This window comes from Crocodylus siamensis, chromosome 4 (genome assembly GCF_052110815.1).
Source record: "Crocodylus siamensis isolate JL-2025a chromosome 4, ASM5211081v1, whole genome shotgun sequence".
Taxonomy (NCBI): Eukaryota; Metazoa; Chordata; order Crocodylia; family Crocodylidae; genus Crocodylus; species Crocodylus siamensis.
Window position 1 is genome coordinate 97,012,392 of NC_143398.1, and position 23,858 is coordinate 97,036,249.

General features: G+C 50.6%; 1 protein-coding gene across 1 annotated transcript; it reads left to right on the forward strand.

The window, feature by feature from the left end:
* Nucleotides 1-1,404: 1,404 nt before the first annotated feature.
* On the forward strand, nt 1,405-23,534 carry CARD10 (caspase recruitment domain family member 10). The gene is made up of 21 exons (XM_090041076.1): nt 1,405-1,483; nt 6,082-6,300; nt 6,757-6,894; nt 7,192-7,517; nt 10,048-10,230; nt 11,211-11,366; nt 11,472-11,597; nt 11,766-11,963; nt 12,379-12,525; nt 13,541-13,638; nt 14,243-14,283; nt 14,981-15,104; nt 15,693-15,873; nt 16,835-16,958; nt 18,344-18,584; nt 18,894-18,963; nt 19,662-19,761; nt 20,648-20,806; nt 21,210-21,322; nt 22,014-22,129; nt 22,570-23,534. The coding sequence occupies exons 1-21, from the start codon at nt 1,477-1,479 to the stop codon at nt 22,775-22,777; spliced, it is 3,075 nt and encodes a 1,024-aa protein (XP_089897202.1). The 5' UTR covers nt 1,405-1,476; the 3' UTR covers nt 22,778-23,534.
* The last annotated feature ends 324 nt before the right edge of the window (nt 23,535-23,858 follow it).

The following is a 23,858-nucleotide window of genomic DNA, read 5'->3' on the forward strand; positions in this document are numbered from 1 at the left end:
AAACCCAGTGGTATCCAGTAGAAGCGCACAGAGTCAAAACCACTCTGTCCTGCTGCGGGCTTTCTGAGTCCTTTGCTACAGTAGAAGTGCTCTTTTATTTTTTCCATAGTCAAAAAAACTGAGTGCAAGAGCTGGCATTTTTGGAAGGGCGCCTTGATCTAAAAAACCTTAAGAACATGGCTTCAGTGATTCACCTGCCCTGCCTGCCTCCTCCCCACCTGCCTCCAGCACTTGTAACTCATTCACCACAGACAGCATGTTAATGACCCCTCCTCTCTCTCCTCCCAGCAAGCCCCTCCCCAGTGTACCTGACTGCTGATACACCCACACCCCCCCATCCCAGCTCGGGCAGGAGGAACAGGCTGTGTTATATAGGATCCTTTGGGCTCCAGCAGGGATCCCCAGGAAGCAGTCCAGCATGTGCACCCCCCCGCTCCTTTCCTCAGGCTGGAGGCAGAGCTGCTCCCAAGTGATCCCTCTGCCCAGGCTCTTGTGCTCAGTACTGTCCATGCAGGTCTGAGGCAGAGCTGGGGGCCCGGGGCAAGTGCAGCCAGCCAGCGGCTCATCTGGCTCTGCCCTGCCCTGCCCCGGCCCCGGGCTTGCATTCCGGGGTGGGGAGCAGAGAGGCAGCCGGGGCTTGCTCGGCTCAGGCCTGCTTGCATTCCTGCTGGCCAATGGTGCCAGGTGTGTGTCGGGTAGGGCGTGGGCAGAGGCAGGAAGAGATGCAGACGGGAGCAGGAGCACTGTGATCTTGGGCTCTCTGCAGCAGCTTCCACTCTTCCCAGGCTCAAGACACTGGGCACATGCCCCCCTGCTTGCCAGGGGACTGAGCCCTGGGATGGGGGGTGAGTTTGCCTCTCCTTGGCAGTGTTTATGTTGGTGCAGGGAGGCATAGGGGTGCTGGCTGGGTTCTGATCATCTCCTGCTCACACCAGTGAGTTAGGACTGCCAGTGGCCATGGGGTCTTCTCCATCCCTGCCCCCTGCCCCCCCCCACTCCACACACACACACACACACACACACACTTGTGATTCTGTGATGGGAAGCATACGGATCCTGGCTTGAGCAGGGGACAAGAGCAGGGGGTCTCTCAAGCCCTGTGCTTCTAGGAGGGTGCCTGGTGACCTGGGATGCTGAGAGGGACCGTATCTGTCCCCAGGCTGGAGAAGTGACTGGCTTAGCATTTTATGATCAGCACAGCCACAATGGGGGAAGACTCGGATGGGAGAGGCCAGGGTGTGCCTGCCTACTTGGATGGTGAGACAGCCAGAAACCTGCCCTGGGGGGTCGGATGCTGGCAGTCGCACAGACTAGGTGTCAGCCAACCAGTGCTGAAGGAGAGTAGTTCCACCCCCACTCCTTCCCCAGCCTGGGCTAGTCTAAACCCCTGACAGAGCACAGGGACTCTGCGGTTGTGCAGGGCAAGGAAGAAGAGGCCAGTTTGGTAGTGGAAGGCTCTGGCTGTGTGTTTTCAGCATGCCAGGTAAGAGAGTCCTGCTGGGGTGGGCAGGCGGGGGGGCCAGCATGTAGGTGTTTATGTTTGTTGCACCTTGATCTTCAGGTGGCACCAGTGGTTAGGAGCGCCTTCACGCATCCACTCCACCTGGTGAGAAGGCTGCCACCCTTCTTTCAGATGTGGATCTCCCCTGCTTCTGGAACCCCGAGGGTAGACTACTGCAGTTCTGCCCTCGAAGACTGTGCAGAAGGTGCAGCTGGTGCACAATGCAGTGTCCCGCCTTCTGATGGGGGAGGGTTGGCAGAAGCATGTTACTCCAGTGCTCCAGAGTCTACACTGGCTCCCAGTGGCTTTCCAAGTGCAATTCAGAGCGCTGGTTTTGACCTATGAGTTCCTAAACAGTCTGGTTTCCCAGTACGTACCTAAGCAACTGCCTTCTCCCATATGTCCCACCTCAATCCATAAGCTCCCATATGTCCTACCTTGATCCAAGCAACCAAGGATCATCTGTGGAGCAATTTTGGGGATAAGTCACAGGAGGTAATTTTTGGTAATTGCTCCTTAGCCCTAGAACTCCTTCTCCCTTGTGGTCTGTCAAAACTCAAGTCTAGGCTTCTTTCTGAGAAGAGTTGTAAGACCTTTTTTATTTGGTCAGGCCTTTAATAGGTAGGGCTCAGTCTGGGGGCATTGTCTGCTGAGTTTGTTCTGTTACATATTATCTATTTTAATATTCCTCCATTCTTTGTAATGTGTCTGTTTTTTTTAATTGTAATCTGCCCTGAGCCTCTGCTGGGGAGGACTGCAGATCAATTTAATGAATAGATAAGTAATGGTATATCAGTGAGAGCCAACCTTTTTAGTAGGCATGGAGTGCCACTCCAATCGCCTTCCCCTGCTGGATCTGCTGCTCTGCTTTCTGCTCCCTGCCCTCTTCCCAATCTGCCACATCCCCCTTGTTTAGGATCTGAGAGGTAGCACAAAACATTATCTGGCCAAACCTGCAGTGACAGAGGTGGAGAGAGAGAGAGAGAGAGAGAACTAGTACACTATGTCTGGATGTCTGATCACTGTGATTTCATTGGATTGTCTAGGTTGTCTTAGCCCTACCCTGGAGGGGCATTGCCACCAGACCTAAGTAAGCACCTAAGCTGAGGGTGTCAGTGGAGGCGCACACGTTTGCTGCAGCTCTGAATTGGGCCTGTTTAGATTTATTCACCATACCCCTAAGCAGCTACCTCCCAGTGGGACTCCAGTGTTGAAGCTACACCCCTCTTCACCTCCCCCGACTCCCAGGTCTGTTGCAGGTGGGGACTGGAATGGGAAACTCAGTGTCCACTTTCATTCAGACAGAAACTTTCATAGAAACCACTTTGCCCACATCCAAGGACCTGAAGTGTCTTTGCCCTGCCTTGGATGTGCTGCTGCTGGCAGAGGAGAGGAATTCAGGCCTAGGTTGTCTCTGCTGAAAATACCTGCCAGGAAGCTGTTTGTTGACTGAATAGGTACACAGCACCCAGTTGGATTTCTTTCAGGAGGATTTAAGTCAAGTCCACAAGTATGCTGCCAAAGAATAGAGCTCAGAACTGCAGCCAAGCCATCTTAAGAAACCAGGGTGCCTTCTACAAGCTCTGTTCAATTCCCCATCAGCAGGACTCTGCCCCTGAGCTAGTGAATTAATTACAAATGGGGGATGAACATCCCTTGCAATAATGCAACATCTCCTTTGTCTCTAGGGCCTCTCAGCCAACAGGAAGGTTATGGGCACGGAGTGCTCTAATTACATCATGTACACTGGACCCAGGAATACATGAGCCTTTACTTAATGGATTAACTCCTGAACAAATCTTTAGCTGGCATCCTTGCTATGCAGGCTGGTAATTTAGAGTCCTAAGATACTGCTCTCACCCTGAGGGCTGTTGAAGGAGGTGGAGATTTCCTCTCATTTGCCTTGGTGGAATTTGAATCTGCTGAGCTGCCAGGGAGATTCCAGGCCACTTTGTGCATCATTGGAATCAGGGCCAGGATTTTTATCAGTCTTTCTGGAGGCGTAGATGTACATAGAGAAAGGAAAATGGCTTCCAGCCTGAGGAGACCTATACTTTATAGCTGAATGGGAGGGTCAGAGAGAAGGCTTGTTTTGAATAATGAAGCAGTTCCCATTCCCTAAGGGAAAGTAATTTGGCAGCTGAGTTGGTGACTGTTTGGAAAAAATGTGCTTGCGCTTTACTTTGCGCTTGCTCATAGGCTGGGCTGTGCCACTAACTGGAGTAACTCATCTGCTAGTGTAACGGGGTACAGCTCCCTTGACACTAGTGTCCATTTCCATTAGAAGTGAATTGGGCTGCTGTGCCAGATATTTGTGATGCCCCAGTTTAAAAGGTACAGCATGTTGTGAACATGCCCCCTAGATTCCCTTTGCTTCCAGTGCCTCAAGCTGACCTATATGGGAAACTGCATTCTAGACCACTGGTTCTCAACCTTCTTAGACCCAAGGCACCCCTCAGCAAATGCCAGCTGTCAGCTTTCACTTGGTTTTTGATTATGGAAAACTTAATAGAGCAGTTCTTCTATTGCAAAAAACTCAGAAAGACCACACTAGGTCATCAGGTTTTTAATGCTATGGATTCCTATTTGAAATCTCTGGGTTTATCTTGTGAATCATGTCAGTGTTTTCACACCTTTCAGTGCTAATATTGCATAGCACCCTTAAAAGAGTCTCGCAGCATCCTGGGATGCTGTTGCACCCTGGCTGAGAATCACTTTTCTAGCCCCTCTTCTGACTTCCTGAAGCTGACATGTATCGGGGGAATGCAGCATTAGATCATCTCGCTGTTCGAGGGCTTCATAGGGGATATTCTGACTTCCCCTTAGAAACACATTGCTCCCCAGGTCTGAACTAGCAGGCTAGGAGAGAAAGAAGGAGCAGATTGTTAGGGGAGCAAAGAACACATCTTCCAGAGACTTCCCTGATCAGGACTTGTCCTCTTCACTCCATTGAGTACTGCTATCTCTTGGCTGTCTCTCTTTGTGGGAGGCTGGGGATTGGCACAGACAGAAGAGAATGTACTGTTAGACCTGTCCCCAGTCAGAGAGCAGAGGCTGATCTGTATGGGAGCAGATGCTTTCTTTCTTCACCATATTCCTAGTGTCCCAGGCTGACACTTCTTAGTATTCTGGTTAGTTCTTATACTTAGGGGACCTGATCATGTTTTTCAACCCAGTAGTAGGCAAACTGACCCCTTGCCATTCTCCAAGCCTATGATTCCCCTTTTATAGAATCATAGAAGTGTAGAACCAAAAGGGACCTGTAGGATCATTGAGTCTGGTCCCCTGCTATGGGCAGGAAGTTATTGGGCTTAGACAAACTCAGCAAGGTGCCTGTCCAGCCTCTTCTTGAACACCTCCAATGATGGTGACTGCACCATCTCTGGTGGGAGTGTGTTCCAGTTTCAGGTGACCCTTATGGAGAAAAAGTTCTTCCTTATGTCTAGTCTGAATTTGCTGTCTATAAGCTTATGTCCATTTGTCCTTGTCCTCTCTTGAGGTACCTTCCTGAAGAGTTGCTCCCTTAGCTTTGTGTCCTTTTCTGATGTACTTGTAGGTTGCCATCAGATCACTTCTCAGCCTTTTCTTACTCAGGCTAAACAGGTCCAATTCAACTGAGTCTCTCCTTGTAGGGCTTATCCTCCATGCCTTTGACCATGCAGGTGGCCCTTCTTTGTGCCCTCTTGAGCTTATCCATGTCCCTCTTGAAGTGTGGTGCCCAGAACTGGACATAGTTCTCCAGCTGAGGTCTCACCAGTGCTGAATACAGAGGGAGGAGCATCTCCCTGGATCTCCTGGACATACATCAACTAATGCACACCAGAGCTGTATTTGCTTTCCTAGTGACCTCATCGCACTGCTGACTCATGCTGATCTTCTGGTTGATTGTAACCCAAAGGTCTTGCTCAGTTTCTGTGCCAGTCAGTGAGCCACCACCCATCGTGTAGTTGTGGTGAGGGTTCTTCCTATCCAGGTGAAGGACTTTGCACTTACCTTTGTTAAATTTTATCTGATTCTGCTTTGCCCAAGAGTCCAGCCTGTCAAAATCTTCTTGGATCCTGGCCCTATCCTCCAGTGTGCCCGCATTTCCCCACAGCTTGGTATCATCCATTAACTTAATAACTGAGCTTCCCGTGCCCTCATCCAGATCATTGATTAATATATTAAAGAGCACGGGTCCAAGCACAGCTCCATGGGAGACACCACTAGAGACGGCCTTCCAGGATGAGGTCAGCCCATTGATTACCCTCCACTGGGAGCAGTCTCTAAGCCAATTGTCCACCCGCCTCACTGAGGACTGGTCAAGTCCAGCACCCTCGAGTTTGTTTGAGAGAATCTCATGGGAGAGCAAATCAAAGGCTTTACTGGAGTCTAAGTATATCATGTCTACCACGTGTCCCTCATCCAGATGGTTAGTTACCTGGTCATAGAAGGACACAAGTTTTGTCAAGCATGATCTACCCTCAACAAAGCTGATTGATTCTTAACACCCTGTTCATTTCCAGTTTGCAAATGATGGCCTCCTTAGTAAGTTTTTCAAAACTGTTGTCATGCTACAGGCTCTCTCTCTGTCTTCCTAGATGCTGAGGATGCCCCGGGCCAGGTCCAAAGTGTTTCAGGGGAAGAAGAGAAGGAAGAGGCCTTGTGGGAGAAGATTGAGAGTGTGCGGCACCAGCTGACCCGCTCCCTGAACCCAGCCAAACTGACCCCATACCTGCGCCAGTGCCGTGTAATAGATGAGCAGGACGAAGAAGAGGTGCTGAGCTCGTGCAGGTTCCCATGCAAGAGCAACCGTACAGGTGGGAGAGAGCAGGTGCTCCCCGTGGGACATGGGGAGCCCAATGTTAACCCTTCCATCAGCAGAGCTACCCCAATGCCCAGGGCTCTCACCTGGCATATACTTTCCATGCTAGCATTTCATCATTGCTGCTTTTTGCAGTGACTCTCTGCACAGCTGATGCTTCTGTCTTGCTCCCTTCAGCAACTCCCACCCACAGCCAGCGCTATCCTGTATTGTAACACCCCCATACACAGTTGGCAGTCTTGGCCTGTTACCTACAGTGACTCCCCCTGCACATCCAGCACTCCTGCCCTGTTTGTAATAGAGGCCACTGCTCACACATGGCCACCTTGCCAGCTGAGGTCCCACTGTGTGTAGGCACACTGTGAATTGGCTACTTCATACAGTGGAGTTGCATGTAGTTTTTCCTCCATTTAGTGATGGCTCAGTCCAGTGTCTTCCTTTCTCTCATTAGGGCACCTGATAGACATCCTTCGAAGCCGTGGAAAGCGAGGCTATGAAGCCTTCCTGGAGTCCCTGGAGTTTTATTACCCAGAGCAGTTCATCCGGCTGACGGGGAGGGAGCCAGCCCAGCGCTGCTCTATGATCCTGGGTAGGTGCAGGATTCCTTGTCCCTCTCTCTTCAAGTGTCTCGTTGCATGTGTGACAGAATGGGTAGAATCCAGAACCCCAAACCTGACTTAGGAACTTAGTGTCTCTATGAGGAGCCTCAAACCCTGAACCCTACATCAGGGAGAGCTCTGGGGCATGTGAGGAGCCCTGGGTTGGGGGAGGCTTGGGGTATGCATGAGAATCCCAGGGTCCTGAGTCCTGGGTTGACTGACAGATGGGTGGTCTAGGTGTAGGGTGGATTGTTAGGAGTTGTCTGTGACTGTCTTCTGTCCCCTAGATGAGGAGGGTCCGGAGGGTTTGACCCAGTTCCTGATGATGGAAGTGAAGAAGGTGAGGGCTCAGCGGCAAGAGCATCTGTTGAGAGAGCACCAGTTACAAGTGAAGAACCAGGCCCTGGAGCAGGAGCAAGCTCGGCTGGAGCAGCGGCTGCAGGAGCTGCTGAAGGTGCAGGAGCGATACCAGAGGCTGCGGGAGGAGTGGGACTCCCACAGCATGGAGCTGCTGCGGCTGAAGGACGAGAACTACATGCTAGCCATGCGCTATGCACAGCTGTGTGAGGAGAAGAACATGGCCGTTCTGCGGAGCCGGGACCTGCAGCTGGTGGTATGGTGGGGAAGGAGATGAATATTGGGGGACGGGTATGAAGGCGTAGTGTCAGAGGGAGAGCATATTAATGAGCAGGAGTGTGTGTTGGGCTCTAAATTAGAGAGTGAAACATGGAGTGCGGGTACTTTCTGACAGATGAAAAAGGATGTATTACGTTAGTAAGAGTGTATATGGGCAAGTGAATCTATGTGAGTTAGCAGTTATGGGTGTGTGTGAGTGTGTACACCTAAATGGTAGGTGGTACTTTTATTGGACATCTGTAGGTGTATTCAGTTAGGTTTTAGTAATTACACCTGTGCTGTGAGCTGCTCTGTCAGTGTGTGTCTGTGCTGCAAGTCGCTCTGTGTATGTGTATGAAGGCAATTAGCCTTTTAAAGTCAGGAACAAGGTAGGGCAGGGTGGTACCTTAGAGACTAACTGATTCAGAGATGCATGAGCTTTTGTAGGCAACAACCTCCTTTGCCAGATGCTAGGAATGGACTGGCCGCTGTATAAATTGTTTCACACAGTAGGTTGGATGTGCGTATGCACCTATGCACCTATCAGAATGGTGCTTTGTCAGGGCATGTTCCTGTGCTGGGTGTTGGTCTGTCTGAGCATATCTTTGTTGCTCTGTCAATGTGTATTATGTGTTGGTTGTAGTGTTTATTTTCTCTGATATAACACTCTTACCCATTTATTTTAGTAGGAACGAGCACATGTGTCTTGTTGTGCTTACCTTAGGCATGTGTGCATGCTGTGCAAGGTTCAATGTATTGCCTGGCATTTGGTCTTGACATCAAAGTTCTTGGCACAGCACCTACTTTCATCCTCACCTCCTCATCCCTTAGATGATGCTACAGTGTTGAAGTCTTGGAGGAAGTAATGACTCCACACCCGACTTGTAACACTTTCACCTCTGGCAAAGACATACCCATTTCCCCTGTCTGAGTTGGACTAGCCTATTTATAACTACCTTATTAATTAGACCTCTGCCTTGTGGTGTTTCCTTTGTTAGTCCAGTTCTGTAGCAGGCAAACTGAGTTATGCTCTTAGCATAACTTTAGGCCTTTCTGGAACTAAGCAATTAAATTATACAGAGTACCTTATAAGGCACTAGGAAAAGTGAGTGCTATGATTGGTACGGTGGACTAATCAGGTACAGTAATTTCCTTAAAAGGAAAGGAAACCAAAAATGGAATAGGATTGGAATACCTTATCTAAAAAGATGAGGATTGGACAGTTTGAGGTGAGAAAGTTACAAAAGTAGTGGACAAACAGAGAGACAGTATGTGTTTTGTGTTGCCACCCTGGGGAGACAGGAGCAACCTTAGAATTCTTGTTTGAACAACAAGAAATCCAGAAACGAACATCCCACACACCCAACAGGGGATCTGAGGATGGTACCACTGACGATCGCTGCTGTAACATCAGACCCCAGGTCTGGTCTGTTTCTTGGGAGCTGGGACCCTGTAGAGTACAGTTCCCTGGTATCTGGAAGCCCTCCTAAGCCCTTGCTGGCTTAGGTATGTTCCTTCCTAAAGCTCTCAAGTTCTCAGTGGCTGTGAGAGCTCAAATTTCTTGATTAACCCCCTCAGCAGCAATGTAGCAGCAAAGCAAGGACAGCAGGCTCAGCAAAGGACTTGCCTAACCACCCACATTATAATCTTACTGAAAATAATAGTTCTGAACAGTCTGATCTCAGCCCTTCCTGGGAGTTCTGGGTTTGGATAGCTTTCTCCAGGAAGGCAGCTTTTCCTGCCTCTTTATCCCAGGCTTTTGGCATGGGTTGCCCCCTTGCATGGAGAGTCCCTTCTTTAAATATAGTTTCTCTGAACCCTAGGCTAGTGGTTTTCAACCTGTGGACTACATACCTCTTGGGTCCACAGTCTAAGGGGTCTGCGACATGACTACGATCAATTAAAAGTATGTGAATACCTACACTTACAATTCAAAGGGGTCCACACCTCCATTCAAAATTTTCAAAGTGGTCCACAAATTAAACAAGGTTGAAAACCACTGCTCTAAGCAGGCTGTCAGCATGGGAAACTGCAGATCTTGCTATGCACTCTGGCTGGGATTTTCCACTTCCCTCTCCCAAGGCAGTTCCCAAAGAGTTTATTATTCCAGGAATTGGCGGGTCTTTGAGAGCTCATCAGAGCTGATGGTCCTAGATTGCTCTGTGACTGCTCCTCAGGCATAGTCATTCTATGAGGTGTCAAGCCCCTGCTTCAAAATGGATGCCTTCTCATAGGTGGAGGTTGCAGTATCGTCTACCGGTCATAAACAGGCATGGAGGTCACACTACAAAGTAGAGCCCCTGAGGCAAAGTGCTGTTTGCACAGCAATTTGGAACAAACATATCTCCTGTTTTTACACCCACCAGGCTCATTTGGTTGGTGACCTAAGCCAGACCTGATTACATGATGCTGTCTGGGAGCCCTTGTTTTTATTGCTCCCAAGCCCTGTCTCAGTGTATCTACTTTGATCTGCTACAGGAAGGTGAGGGTGATGAGGGGTGATGCCATCTCTGTTCTCTGCATCCCAGGTAGACCAGCTGAAATGTAAGGTCACCAGCCTGGAGGAGGAATGCAACCTGCTGAGGAAACACATGTCCACCATGCCCCAGCGGGAGGCAGAGGAGCGGAGCCACTCCGACATGGTGTCTGATCTGTGGACTGAGAACCAGAGATTAACAGTTTCACTCCAGGAGCTGCAGGGCAGGTTGCAGGTACCAGCTAGTGGTGACAGGGCCAAAGGGAGAGGAGAAAGCAGGCCTTAGTTCTGACTCCTCTGTGGCTATACTGACCTTTGCTTGCTTGGGCTCTCCCTGTGGAGACTTCTGAGCATCTGGCTGCAGCAAGATGTAGCACAGAGAGGGTTCGGTTCTCTTTAGCATTGCATTTCCCCTTTTCAGGTGTTTTGGACTGTTGAGGCTGCAGCTGAGGCCCTTGTCTGTGTCAAAGAACTTAGCCTCTGCTGCAATACAGTCCTGCTGATGTTTTAAGAGCTAGCTCTGCTGACCAGGTAGGGGAGGGAAACAATAAAAGAGCAGGTTTATTTATAGAGTCTAACAATAAGCAGGGGCTGTGGACACAGGCGCAAAAATAGAAAGGGAAGCTTGACTCAAGAATAACAACCACAAGAACAATGAAAGGGAGGAACCACCACCCAAGGGTGTTCAGGAATAGCACACGGAAACCATTCCAACCAGCAACGAGGCCCTCGTCTAAAATCCTGAGTTAGATTCTCTCTCCTCCCTGATCCCTGGTTTGGGGCCTGTGGTAGCCTTAGCCATCTGGGTGAAGAGAAGGGACATTTGGGCTCTACGAGGCATCTGAGATGGGTGGCTTGATAAGGCCCCAGAGTGGTATTCTGGCAAAGTGGTGTCGGCTCCTGGCTCTGCTACAGGTTCCTTGTGTGACCTTGGGCAAGGCACCTGATCCCTTTCATGCCTCAGTTAGCCACAATCAGCCTTTGTTTGTCTGGCCTATTCAGCCCATAACCTATTTAGGGGCAGGATTGTTTCTGGCCAAAGTTACGTGCAGTGCTGAGCATGGTGAGGTTTGGAAAGCAGTGTGGCCTCTAGGTGGAAGTAGTAGTAGTAATGCTTATTTGTCAGTTGGCTCACAGGCTGAGCCTAAACCTGCCTCCAATTTCCAGAATCTCTCGGAGCCTGTGGTTTGGTCACTCTGATTTGTTCTCTGCCAGGCAGCAGGTGAGACCCAGGTGCCAGGATCTGAGCAGATCCTCCTGGACATTCTGGAGCATGACTGGAAGGAAGCTCAAGATGATCGGCACGAGTTGTGCCAGAAGCTCCACTCTGTGCAGAACGAACTGCAGTGGGCAGAGGAGCTAAGGGATAAGGTAATATAGTGCATGCACACATTGGTGCCTTTGAAAGATGAGGTCCTTCAGCAGCTGGGCTGTTTGACCTGGGAGGAAGTGACTGTTTCTGGTTCCTGTTTCCAGTATCTGCAGGAGATGGAAGACCTTCAGCTGAAGTATCGGACTCTGCAGAAGGATTGTGACCTATACAAACACCGGATGAACACAGTGTTGTCTCAGCTGGAGGAAATAGAGAAGGAGAGGGATCAGGTGAGATGCTGTTTGTCCCAGAGGCCCTTTGCCCTCAGGAAAGGGGCTGTCTCCTCACTTCACCCCACCCCACCAAGTTGTCTCCAGGAAAGGGGGCTAGTTCTGTGTGCTGAAGGCCCCAAGTGCCCTCCAACCCTTCTCACTCCTCGGTGTCTGGTCCCACTGCAGGCTATCCAGAGCCGAGATGGGGTCCAGCTGCAGTACTCCCTGAGCCTGGTTGAGAAGGACCAGTACCGCAAACGGGTCCGGACTTTGGAGGAAGAGAGAGACAAGCTGTTAAGTGAGCTGAGCAAGTTAGAGGGCTTGAACAGCTCTCTGGAGGCTCAGGTGCAGCGATACCAAGGCACTCGGGACATGGGAAAGAAGGTGCGTGACGAAGAGCCATCAAGGTCTGAGACTAAGAATCACAGTCGTGGAAAAACAGGGCTGAGGAGGACACCTAATCCAACCCTATCTCGACCATCCCAGACAAATGTTTGTCCAATCTGTCCTTGCAAACTTCCAGTGATGGAGATCCCAACCTCTTTAGATAGTCTACAAGATGGGGAGACAGGGCCCAGATGTCAGTGGTGGGGTGGGTAGGCCAGAATGGAAGAGGATAGGTTCCTAGTGTGGGAGGGAGGAAGGGGGTGAGTTAGAGAGGGAGGAGGAGACTGAGACCCTGAATGGTGTGGGGCAGAAACAGGAGGGAAGAGGAAGGGGGAGTGGTCCAGGGGCATGGGGAAAGGGTAATGGGTTTTAATAGGAGAGTGACCTTCTAACTGGGTCCCTTCTCTTGCAGATGTTCACCTCCTCCCACTCCCTCTGCTCCAACTTAAGCAGCACTTGGAGCCTGAGTGATAATCCCTCTCCCCTGGTGGCTGGACTCACGGACCCACTGGGAGTCTCTGCCATCACCTTCCTGGGAGATCCCACAAGTCAGAGCATGGTGAGACTTTGGGCACAGTTTCTTGACCTACCGCTGAGGTCAGTCACAATGCCCTGAGGCACTGCTGAGGCATGGGGAAGTGTCATCACATTCTCTACTTGGCAGAGAGTTGGAGGGGGTCACACAAGGGGCTGGTGTTTGAGCTGGGAACAGGACACAGGCACCCCCAGGCTTGTGCTCTGAGCATGTTTGATCATGAATAGTAAACTCATTCCCCACACCTAGCTCAGTACTTGACTGCACAATACTCTACTGGTAGGGAAGTGCTGTTCCTCCCCCAAGAGAAGTGTTGCGCTCGCTAGCATTGATGCAGATATGGCCTCCAGTCAAAGAAGCACCATGGAACTCGGTGACAAAACTCCTTTTGTCTCTTATGGAGGCCATCGATCCTCAGTTATATCCTGCAGCAACCAGTTCCGCAGGGAGTAGAAGGAGGAGAGTCTTTAGGTCTTTTCTTCTGTGCTAGTGCCCATACCTTTCCATATCGTCTCCCCTTTCTTGTGGTAGGAGGTAGGCAGACCTACCTAACTGGTCTTCCCTTTATCATACCTTTATCAGGCCACACTTCAGCGGGTACAGAGCTGCTTTTCAGACAGGCAACTGAGGGGACAGGGACTTAGGTACAGCACCGTGTGGCATCTTGGCTTATCTCTGCAGAGATTACATTTCTCATGGGTAGCCTATAGAGCCAGTTGGCACTGAGCTGAAATGTGGTGCCAGCTGCTCTGGTGGAGGACAAGTAGTGTAACTAAGGCTGGGTGACTGGGGCAGCAGTCTTGGGCATTGACTTGAGGTTGGGGATGGGAACAATAACAACTGCAGCCACACAATCACTCTGGTGGCCTTACACGTTGCTGCTGCCCCCAGCACCGACTTGCCTTGTTACACCTTGTGGGGGACTGCAGGTGATCCACCCAAAGAGGAAGGAAGATGGCAGTGCTGGAACTGGGGCTGGGGAAGGCTCTGGAGTTTGGTGCTGGCTGGGTTAAGCTGTTGTGTGTCTTGCTCTGTTCAGGAGGTGACTGCAGAAAGTGAGAAGGAGATTAACCGCCTTTCCACCTTCCCCTTCCCTCCCTGCGTGGGCTCCATCCTCCGACGGCAACGTGAGGACAGGTGTGTGCCCATAAAAAGGTAATCTTGGAAAACCTGGACTATCCACACTTGGTATATTCTTTTATTGCTCCTTGCAGGGGGTATTGTGTGGGAACAAGGAGTGGTGGGGAAAGGATGCAGGGATTCTGGCCCTTAGAGAGGGGAGGAGCACCAGCTGTTTGGGGAGAGGGGCACCATTGTAATAGGAAAAGTGAGGGCTGCTCAGGGTAGCTAGACAGCTGGTGGGATGAGCAGTGGTGGAGCTCTGTCCATAGTGGTATGAGAGGAAAGGAGACAAGCTTGCAGTAGGCATGCAGGGAGGAAGGGAGCAGGCCAGAGGATGGGAAGGTGCCACGGAGAAAGCATGAGCAGTGGCTTGAGAGCTGGAAGAGTGAATAGTGCAGGGGTGCTGGCACTGTTCAGACCAAAGGGGTTGGAGCCCTGGGAGGGTGCTGCTGAGTGGATGGGGCAGGAGCCCCAGTGGGGGGTGCCAGTGTAGTGGCAGCAGCCCAGGGGAAGGAGTAGGGTGTGCTGGCTACAGGGGAGCCACGTGATGCATAATATAGTACCAATAAGAATTCATAAAGCTGTTACCAGATGCTTCCCCTTTGTTTTTCCCTTTCAGCCTGTCCTGCGGGTCCTTTGGCAGCATGGAATACTTGACAGGTAGCATCAGCCATTGCTTCTATGGAAGGATTGTCCTGGGCACTATTTGAGGGGCAAGGAGGTGGGAGTGGAGGGCAGCCTCCAATGCCTTCTGCTTGTGATAAACCAGCTGCAAGGCCATGTGCCCGCTGGGGGGCACCATTGCCCCACATTTCCCCAGTTGGCTGCAACAGCTATGTCTGGAGAGAATCGCTTGTCTCCTGTGGAAGCTTTAGCATATTCTCCTTTGCTATATTTAATTTATAGCGAGTTTTATTTGATGGAGAATTCGATTCGGAGTCAGAGGACTAGGAGCTGGAAGAGATAAATGCTTCGGCTTCAGGGTGTTATCGGATCGTGGTGATGGGTTGTAAATCTCCAGAGTCTGTCCTGTTGTATATCTTTCAGCTGGCTGGTTCTTTGGCATGTGCTAGTGATGTGGGGCTGGGGGAGTGGGTGGGTGTGTATGGGCTACCTGGGTTCTGCAGTCAGATACCCACCAGCCACCAGCTGAAGAGGCATGGGGTGTGGTGGGGGGAACTGCCTGTTCTAAAGTCCATTCCGGGGACACGGAGATCCAATGCAGATCCCTACCTCCTTACCCACAGCTGACCTGGCTGACTAGCCAACCTCTAACCCCGCATGGGACCCCTACTTGGTTCTGAGTTTATGCAGCTGTCAGAGGTGACATGCTCCCTTCCCTCTCTTTCTCCTTTAGGGAGTGGTACCACTTCTGCCTCAATGGCCGGCCTCTCCTCCTCTTCCAGCAGCTTGAATGCCGGAAGGGTGCAGTCAGAGCTCTGCTTGTCCAGCCTCTCTGACCGGATGGAGCCCACCCGGAGGTGCCTCCCTTTGATATATTCTTCTTTGAGTTAGGCTCGATGCTGAAAGAGGATCAGGATTCCCCCCCAGAATAATGAAGTGTCCCCCAGTCTAGGCAGTCTTCATGTCATTTGTGGCTTCCTGAGCTAGGACCTCAGTTCCACACTGGCATTTTCTGAATGGAAGAGAAAATGGAGTCCGAGGGATTCACTCAGATTCCACTTTCCTGTGCCTGTGTCTGTTGTGATGACCTGAGATACACCTGGCATTGGGGCTGGAGATGGGGACAGCCCCTTGAGTTGGGAACATCCTCCTTAGGGTGTAAACTAGGGCTTCAACCATGGGAGATCCTGTTTTCAAAGAAGTCCATCTTGGGTTCTCTTTGGGTCCGGCCCATGGTGGGATTGGGCTATGGGAGTTTAATAAATGTGGTTTGGATCCCTTAGTCATACAGATATGGTCAGCTCATGTCTTAAACCTGTTTGTAGTTGGTTAGACTTGATATATCACCTAAGGGAGTACCCAGCAACACGGTGCACCAATTAAGGAATACAACTGCTTACAAAGGTAGGGAACTTGAATTTCCCTTTTTTTTTTCCTGTCACCAGGTCCCTGGTGGTACATCTCTGTAGCTTGGGTCACCTGCGCAGTCTAGTGCCGCAGAACAGGGGCCTCGGAGGAGACATCTCTGTCCTGGGGGGGAACAAAACAGGGATTTATGTCCAGTGGGTGAAGCCAGGCTCAAAGGCCGAGAGTGCAGGACTCAGAGAAGGTTGTCGGCTCCTAGAGGTAAGTCAGGAAATTATTCAGATGTGTGAGATTACAGCTCTACTTACACAGGGGACCTTTATTAAATGTCACTTACAATTACATCAAGAATAGGGCAGGGGCTGAGTAGCTGATCCAGAGCCCTGTACTGGAGGCTTGAACCAAGAACCTCAACATTAGTAAGCTAGGGACACAACTTCTGAACTATCAGACAGGAACAGAGGCTAAGAGGGACATCCCAGGCCATCAAGTCTAGTTCCCATGGGGCTTCCACATAGTGCTGAGTTCCAGCTTAATGTCTCATGTTTACCATAGAAAAGTCCTTGCCTAGACCTCTACAGCACACACAAACTAATATGCATAATGCAAGTAAGCATATCTATCTACCACTGTTCAGATAATGAGTCTCTCTCAAATGATTAACTTTAAGATTCCTTCCATTCAAGGGAGGAGGAAAAAAGTAAGACCCATAAACTGGGACAGTAATACCCCTATCTGTTGCTCTAGTGCCTGCCAGCCATTCTGTTAATCTAAAGTGCTTTACAGACCGGATACATGACATATTCACAGCACAGAATAGGTTGAAAGGCATTTCATCGTAACATACAGCAAGGTTTTGTAGTTAAATGGAGTCATAGGAAGGGGGAAAAAATGATGAGAAACAGAACTGTCATGCTATATGGGATGTCTGGTCTAGCATCCTGTCACTAACAGTGGCCAGTAACAGATGGTTCAGAGGAAGGTGTAAGAAACTTCAGGCAGATGTGAGATAACTTTCCCTCAGGGTCAGTGTCTTTCCTAGGCCCAGTGGACAGCAGCTGGGTGAATCCCTGAGTCATGAGCATTTCTGTCCCTTCCACCGCTCTTGTTTGTTTCTTTTCACTGAAGATGCCATTGAGAAGCTGGAGGGAGGGAGCTGGGAAATGGAGTGGGAAACCATGCTTGTTCCTCTTGTGGCATGCTGTCCATTTGTCCTTGGTAGGTGAGGGGGACATCACTGGGGGAAGAGGTGCTATCCCTAGAGAACTGCACACGGGAGGTGGCTTACCTGAGCCTGCTGCACTTGGATGACCTAGCTGGTCTCATCTTCCAGCCAGACATGCAAGGTAAATCCCAGCAGATGCTCTCAGCTTCCCTGCTGGGGAAAGAGGCAAGTGGATGACTCAGCCTCTTTGTTCATTCAGCCTGGATCTCCCTTCATAGAATCATAGAATCATAGAAGTTGGGTTGGAAGGGACCTTGTAGATCTTCAAGTCCAACCCCCTGCCTGGGCGGGAGAAAAACTGGACTCAAATGAGTCCAGCCAGGTAGGCATTAAGCCTCTTCTTAAAGACCCCCAGAGTAGGAGCCAGCACCACTTCCCTTGGAAGTTGGTTCCAGCTCCTAGCCGCCCTAACTGTGAAGTAGTTCTTGCGGATGTCTAATCTAAACCTACTCTCCAATAATTTGTGTCCATTATTCCTTGTTATGCCAGGGGGCGCTCGGGGAAACAAGGTCTCCCCCAAACCCTTCTGGTCCCCCCCTCGTGAGTTTATAGACAGTCACCGGGTCCCCCCTCAGCCTTCTCTTGTGAAGGCTGAACAGGTTTAGGTCCCACAGTCTTTCATTGTAGGGTCTTCCCTGTTGTCCCTGGATCATGCAGGTGGCCCTCCTCTGGACCCTCTCAATGTTGTCCACATCCCTCTTGAAGTGCGGTACTGGACGCAGTACTCCAGCTGTGGCCTGACCAGTGTTGCATAGAGGGGGAGGATCACCTCCTTGGCCCTACTTGAGATGCACCTGTGGATGCATGACAAGGTCCGGTTAGCCCTGCCAACTGTGACCTCGCATTGTTGGCCCACGTTCATCTTGGAGTCAATAATGACTCCGAGATCCCTGTCTGCCTCCGTGGTCTCAAGAAGGGAGTTTCCCATTCTATAAGTGTGCTGCTGGTTTCTACTGCCTAAGTGCAGCACCCTGCACTTGTCAGTATTGAAATGCATCCTGTTTATGTCAGCCCACTCCTGTAACCTATCCAGATCTTGCTGGAATCTTTGTCTCCCTACTAGTGTGCTCACCTCACCCCAAATTTTGGTATCATCAGCGAATCTAAACAGGTTGCTTTTCACCCCATTGTCCAAATCGTTGATAAAGAATTTGAACAGCGCAGGCCCAAGGACCGAGCCCTGGGGGACTCCGCTGCCCACTTCCCCCCAGGTTGAATATGACCCGTCCACCACCACCCTCTGAGTATGACCCTTGAGCCAATCATCCCAGGTTGCTTCTCGTCTCACTATGAGACCCCCCCCTTTCCCATTCCTGGCCATGCTCACTGAGTTTGAGGAGCCTCCCCTCAAGGAGTAGTAGATGGCTGTGAATTCCAGCTCATGTATCACTGCTGTCCTAGAGACATGGAGAGCCACTAAGGTCCCTTGTGAGTGACTACCCACTTTCCTCCCACCTACTTTGCTTGGAGAAGGGACTTTACTGACATCTGTGTCTCTTATGCCAGGGTACCAGCCTCTCAGGGAGGCGCTACAAGAAGGGAAGAAAATTCCCGGAGACTCATTCTATGTGCGTGCCAACCTGCCCCTCCCAGAACAGTCCAACCCCTGCGCTTTGTGTGTTAAGTGTCGGGACATCCTGCACGTCACAGACACCATGCACAAGGGGCGACAAGAGTGGTACTGTTCCCGTGTTGACCCTCTGACTCTGCGGGACCTGGACAGAGGGACCGTGCCTAATTACAGCAGGTAACAGGGACGTGAGAGGCACTGGTCTCCACTGGAATCCAAGCCCTTCAGGATTCTGGCACTGGGGAAAGTATGTTTGTCCCCTCCTGCCCTCACTCCTCTTTTTCTTTATGAGTCCTCTTTAGGAGTCATAGAAGTCTGGTTTCTCAAGGTCTTATAACAGTGCCCACTGCTGTAGTATCTCTGGGTGCCGCAAAATGAATGGGTGACAGTGCACCCCTCTTACTGAGATGCCAGCAGCAGTCGGTGGGACAGGGGGCTTACTTAGTTACATTCCCTGCTATCTGAGGGTAATCTTTCTCCTTTTAGGGCTCAGCAGCTTCTGAAAATGCTGGAGAAGGGCCAAGTGCAAGGTCGGCAGAGGGGCTACCGGAATAACGTAAGCTGCGGAAGAAAGCAGTGGAAAATGTGTGGTGTGTTTGTAGGAGGTCTTGGTGCCCACAGTCCACTGCCCCTGCTCAGTATGGCATTCTCCCATCTGGTAGTGGGTGGTAAAGGTGCTTTGGGGAACTCTGGGGGCCTTGGCCTGTGTCCTTACACTGCCCCTTGCTGACTTGAGCATGTAATTGCCAGTGTACATCCCTCGTTGTAAGTGAACAGCAAGTCTTGATGCAGGAGATGGGAAGGTTGGATCTTGGTTTCTTGTTCTCATGGCTTCTGCAGTTTTGGTGCACTGTAAGGGCTGGGCGTGGGGCCGGTTCCAGAGGCAGCAGCTGGAAGTGGAGCAGTGCTTTCTGATGTATGCCAGTCCTGGCCTTACTCTGTCTCAAAGGGAGTGCTCTGTAGATGTCATGCTGCTGGCTGGAGAAGTGGGAGAGCCTTGCATCAGGCAAGGGCACCAAAAAGGGTCCCAGAGGGGGTGAACCTCAAATGTTCTGTGGGGCTGAGCTGTCCAGTTCTCATTCCAGTAGAGCCCTTGAAACTCCTGGGGCCTGACCCTGTTGCTAACTCCCTGCCCATTTGCCTGTGAGCAGATTATCTGATATCAGTGACCACCAGAGAGAAGAATTTTGTGTTTTTAGTCTTTTCCCTACTCTGTTTTCCTCACTCACTTTCTTCTGTTTTTCCCATTCTCAGCTGAAGAAATATGGCCTAGGCCAGCTCCGTTCAGGAAAATCCAAACAGCAAGGAGGCCAGGCGGAGTACCTTCAACAACTGCTGCTGGACCCTTGCCTAGGTGAGCTGCTATCACCCCTCCTTTCTGGATTGCCCTCTGGGAGAGGAGTTTGCTGGGGACAAAGTCAATCTGAATGGTTCCTAGCAGGCCTAAATACCTTTGACCACTGTCTTCCTGGTAGATCACCCTTCTGTGATGATTTTCCTGTCAGAGTCTGGGAAGCCTTTTCCCTTCTTTCATGCTATGTCTTATTTAATGCCTCTTTAAGATGGTCTGTACTGTGGCTGCCATGCTCCTTTTTTACACTCAGTCCCTGTGGAGAGGACAGGAGCATTCAATATGTGGAACTCCATTGGCCCCTCTGGTTAACTGGGAACTGGGACCAGGAAGGGGACCCATAGTCTGTCTTCTCATCTCACAGCCAGAGGTTGGGAAGGGTGACAGGTACAAAAGATATGGGGGATTAAATCCAGAAAAGATCTCTCAGGGTCCAGGAAGCATGTGAGTAGAAGAATGGAGACATGTTCTTGGGTGTGGGCCCATGTGGGAGTGAGGTGATAGATGCGTGCTGAAGAACAACAATAAGATCAGCTTAAAAGACAGTCTAATCTGTGAATATGGTGATGTGCCACAGGCTGCTGACCACCTCTTCATGTATGCAGCATACCTATGCACCCAGGATGAGGACCTGGCAAGCAAAAATGATAAAGCAGTTGTGTGGCTCTGGCACATTAATAATGTGTAGAGGGGGAAATAAAATATATGAGAGAAGAAGAAGAAGCGGAAGTGTCTGTGGTGCAGGCTGAGGGTAGTGCTGAATATAGGAGGGATTCATGTGTAGATGGGCAGGTATAGGGTGGGAAGGTATGGATGATCTCTGTGCTGGTGACTGTCCTCAGCTCTAATCCTCATTGGTTGGTTTCCCTTTCATTTTGTCCTCTCCCAGACCCAGATAAGAACCTAAAGCCCTACATCCTAGTTCACCCTTTGGTGGTGCCAGGGCCTCGCCCTGTGGTGCTCTCACCTGGCTGTATAGTGCCCCGGCTCATCAGGAACCTGCTGGACCTGCCCAACTCACGCCAGGACTTCCACGTGTGCCCAGCAGGTCAGTAGGAGAAACCAAGCAACTTGCCTGAGGAGATGCAAGGGCATCTGGGGTAGCATTAGGAGTAACACCTATGTCCTCTGGCTTCCTCCCCATTGTTTTAATCACATCATGTTGCCACTCTGAGAAGGCTTACTGTCTTTCTCTTTTTAAGCATGAAAATATCCTTAATAACATTGAACGTAGGTCCTTTTCATCCCTAGAACTGTTGGTATTTGTGTTCACTGGAGACCTTGTCCAGCCAAGTTCAGTAGCTAAGACCCTCTTAGTTTTGAGAATGTGAGGCATGCATTTACAGGGCTTTCAGAGTTGGTGTGAGATGGTGCCAGCCAAGATGGCTTATAGCTCTTCTCATGGGCTTTCTGGCCTCTTGCCCACCATCCCTTTTTGCCTCCCATTGCAGAGACCCTTGGTGAAGAAGAACTGGCCACTACCTCTCCTCAGGTGTCTAGAGGTGTCCCCCAGGACCAGCAGGAGAATGGGAAGATTCACACCATCCGGGAAGCCATGAGCAAGGTGCTGAACTGAAAGCCCAAGGCTCTGGGCACTGCCAGTAGCGGAGTGGGGACTCCTGTCCTGGGGATGGAGCAGGAGCAACGTAAACTGATGGTCAATGGAGAGAGGCTGGGACTGCTGAAGGAGGAAGAGGGAGAAAAAAAAGAGACTCCTATCTTGTATAGTGGGCAGAAGGAAAAGGAGTCACTGATTTGGGTGCAGGGTCCTTTTGATGGAGTTCTAGGTTCACCCCATAGCTTCCACCATAAAACTCCACGAGTCCACGAAGTGTCAGACCTAGTCATCTCTGTTGAGCCAGTGTCAAACCCTGTTCAGGGGGCTTGCTGTGAATTTTCCTCCCACCCACCATGGTGCTCATTTTCTGCAAGGAAGGCCTCCCGAATAGGAGCAGAGTGGGGGATACAGAATCCCTGGAAAGAGTGAACATGGAGGCTGAATGTGCCAGAGGGAAGGGGTGAGGAGGACTTGCTGGTCAGGCTGGACACTAACCCAGTCTGTTGTATGTCAAGTGGCCCTGCTCTTTAATTCTCCGCTTCCCTCTTGGGGCTGGCTGTAAATTCCACCTTTAATGGAATTACTATTGGAAAAGCAATGATATTTCACAGTATGGGGTTTGATTTAATGTAACTGTCAGAGACTTAGGTTATTTCTTTTCCATTTAAATCGGTAAATCTATTCAATTTCTTTACAGAATAAACACTGCCTGCTAGAGCTGGGAGTCCAGAGTGTGAGGGATCTAATTAAAAGTGAAATATACCCCATTGTTATCCATGTCGAGGTCACTGAGAAGAACATCAGGAGACTCAGGTACAAAAAGCCCTTCAGGACTGACAGAGGTTACACTCAGATGAAGTGACAAAGGAACAGGGTGGGAGCACTGTCTGTGTGTGTTCGAGTGTGTGTGTGAAAGGGAGGGAGAGAATGAGTCAGTAGAGGGAACAGGGCAGGAGTGCTGGCTCTGGAAGGGCAGTCTCTGTAGGGAACAAGGCAGGAGCACTGGCTGTGGGCAGTTGCTTTAGGGAATAGAGTCGCAGTACAGGCTGCTGTCAGGGCGATCATTGGAGGGAATGGGGTGAGAGCATGGGATGGGCAGCAGGGAATGGGGTAGTAGGGAATGGGATGGGAGTGCTGGCTGTGGAGACGTGTGCTGGAGGGGACGGCATGGTAGTTCTGTGCTATGCAGCCAGTGCTAGTTCAGTTCTCTGTGGGTTGCTCATATTTGTGGATGTGTCTGTGTGTCCTGTTAGGAGCTTGCTGGGAAAGCTGGGCCAGCGTGACTCTGAGGTGCTGAAGCTGTGCCGTAGTGCTGAGCAGGCTCTCCATAGCCTGCCTTGCTCCTGGGCCCGGGTGGATCCCCAGTCCTGGTGCCATGCTGAGGAGCTGGTGAAAGTGGTGCGGGGCTGCATCTTCCAGGAGCAGACCAAGGTGGTGTGGGTTGAGGTCGGCGAGCCGTGATCCAAGACCCAACTGAGGCAATGTGATACCTGTGTGACAGGAGGCTCCAGATGGAGGAGCTGACCACAAGCTACCTGGCCCATGGTCTGTACCCAAAGGAGGTTGTCTTCCAAGTCTCCAAGCTGCTTCATGAATATCATTTGCTTCTTCTGACTGGGATACAGCATGATGCCTTGCTGTCAGGAAGGTCCCAGAAGGGACAGGGTAGTCCTTTATGTCTGTTCCTGCCAGGGAGTTAGCAAGCCTACTTCAGGCTGCTTAGAAACTTGCCAGTATAGTGGGAAGTAATGCATACAGACTTCTCTTCCAGAGAAGTTTCTGTGTTTCATTGCAGGGATTTATTTTGCCTTCTCACTGAAGAACCCGTGGAGTCCATACCACACTTCTCTGTCATGGCCTTGCCTTGGTGAGAGGGTCTGCCCTGTAGGCCAGTGATTTGGGCAGTTGGGACTGGGCAGTTAGAGGAAACCTGTGAAGTGGGCTCCGGCATGCATCTCCTCCCTTTTATGCCCTCGTCCTTTTGATTAGTCTGTTTATCTGGTTCTTCCCCTCCTGGCCACTGCATCAGTCTTTCCTTCCCCGCAGCTGTCTCTCTGGCTCCCTTCACTACCTCAGATGCTGTCCTGCTGAAACACATGGATGTATGCACAGCCCACAGGAGTCAGAACAACACTAGGTGGGGTTTGTGAGACATTCTGGTTTTATGGTAATTGTAATCTTTATTGCATATAAATTATTAACAGACCCTTTTATTGGAAACCTGCATATAAAAGAGAATTAAATACCATTTATAATGGAAATGGATGAGTGGCTGCTGCTCCATGCATTAAGAGAAAGGAGTGGGAGAGGGAATTCACTTATTCTCCTGCCTTTCCCCTCCCCAGGTCTCTCCTAAATTCTGTGCCAAGCTGGGGTCCCTCTGTGCAGCTGCCTGACAGGCACTGGCAGGGACAGAGGAATGCTATCTTGCTGCTACCTAGAAGGGAGGCAGCAGGCAGGGAGAGAGGATGGGCTGGATCAAAGACCCATCTCTCTTTTCTGTCCTCCTTTCTTTGCCCCTTCCTCCTCTCCCTCTCCAGTA

Excerpts from the sequence above, each read along its gene's own strand:
- CARD10 (XM_090041076.1), top strand. Across the intron at positions 11,367-11,471 it reads CAGAGGAGCTAAGGGATAAG|TATCTGCAGGAGATGGAAGA; the intron begins GTAATATAGTGC and ends TCCTGTTTCCAG. Across the intron at positions 15,105-15,692 it reads CGGATGGAGCCCACCCGGAG|GTCCCTGGTGGTACATCTCT; the intron begins GTGCCTCCCTTT and ends TCCTGTCACCAG.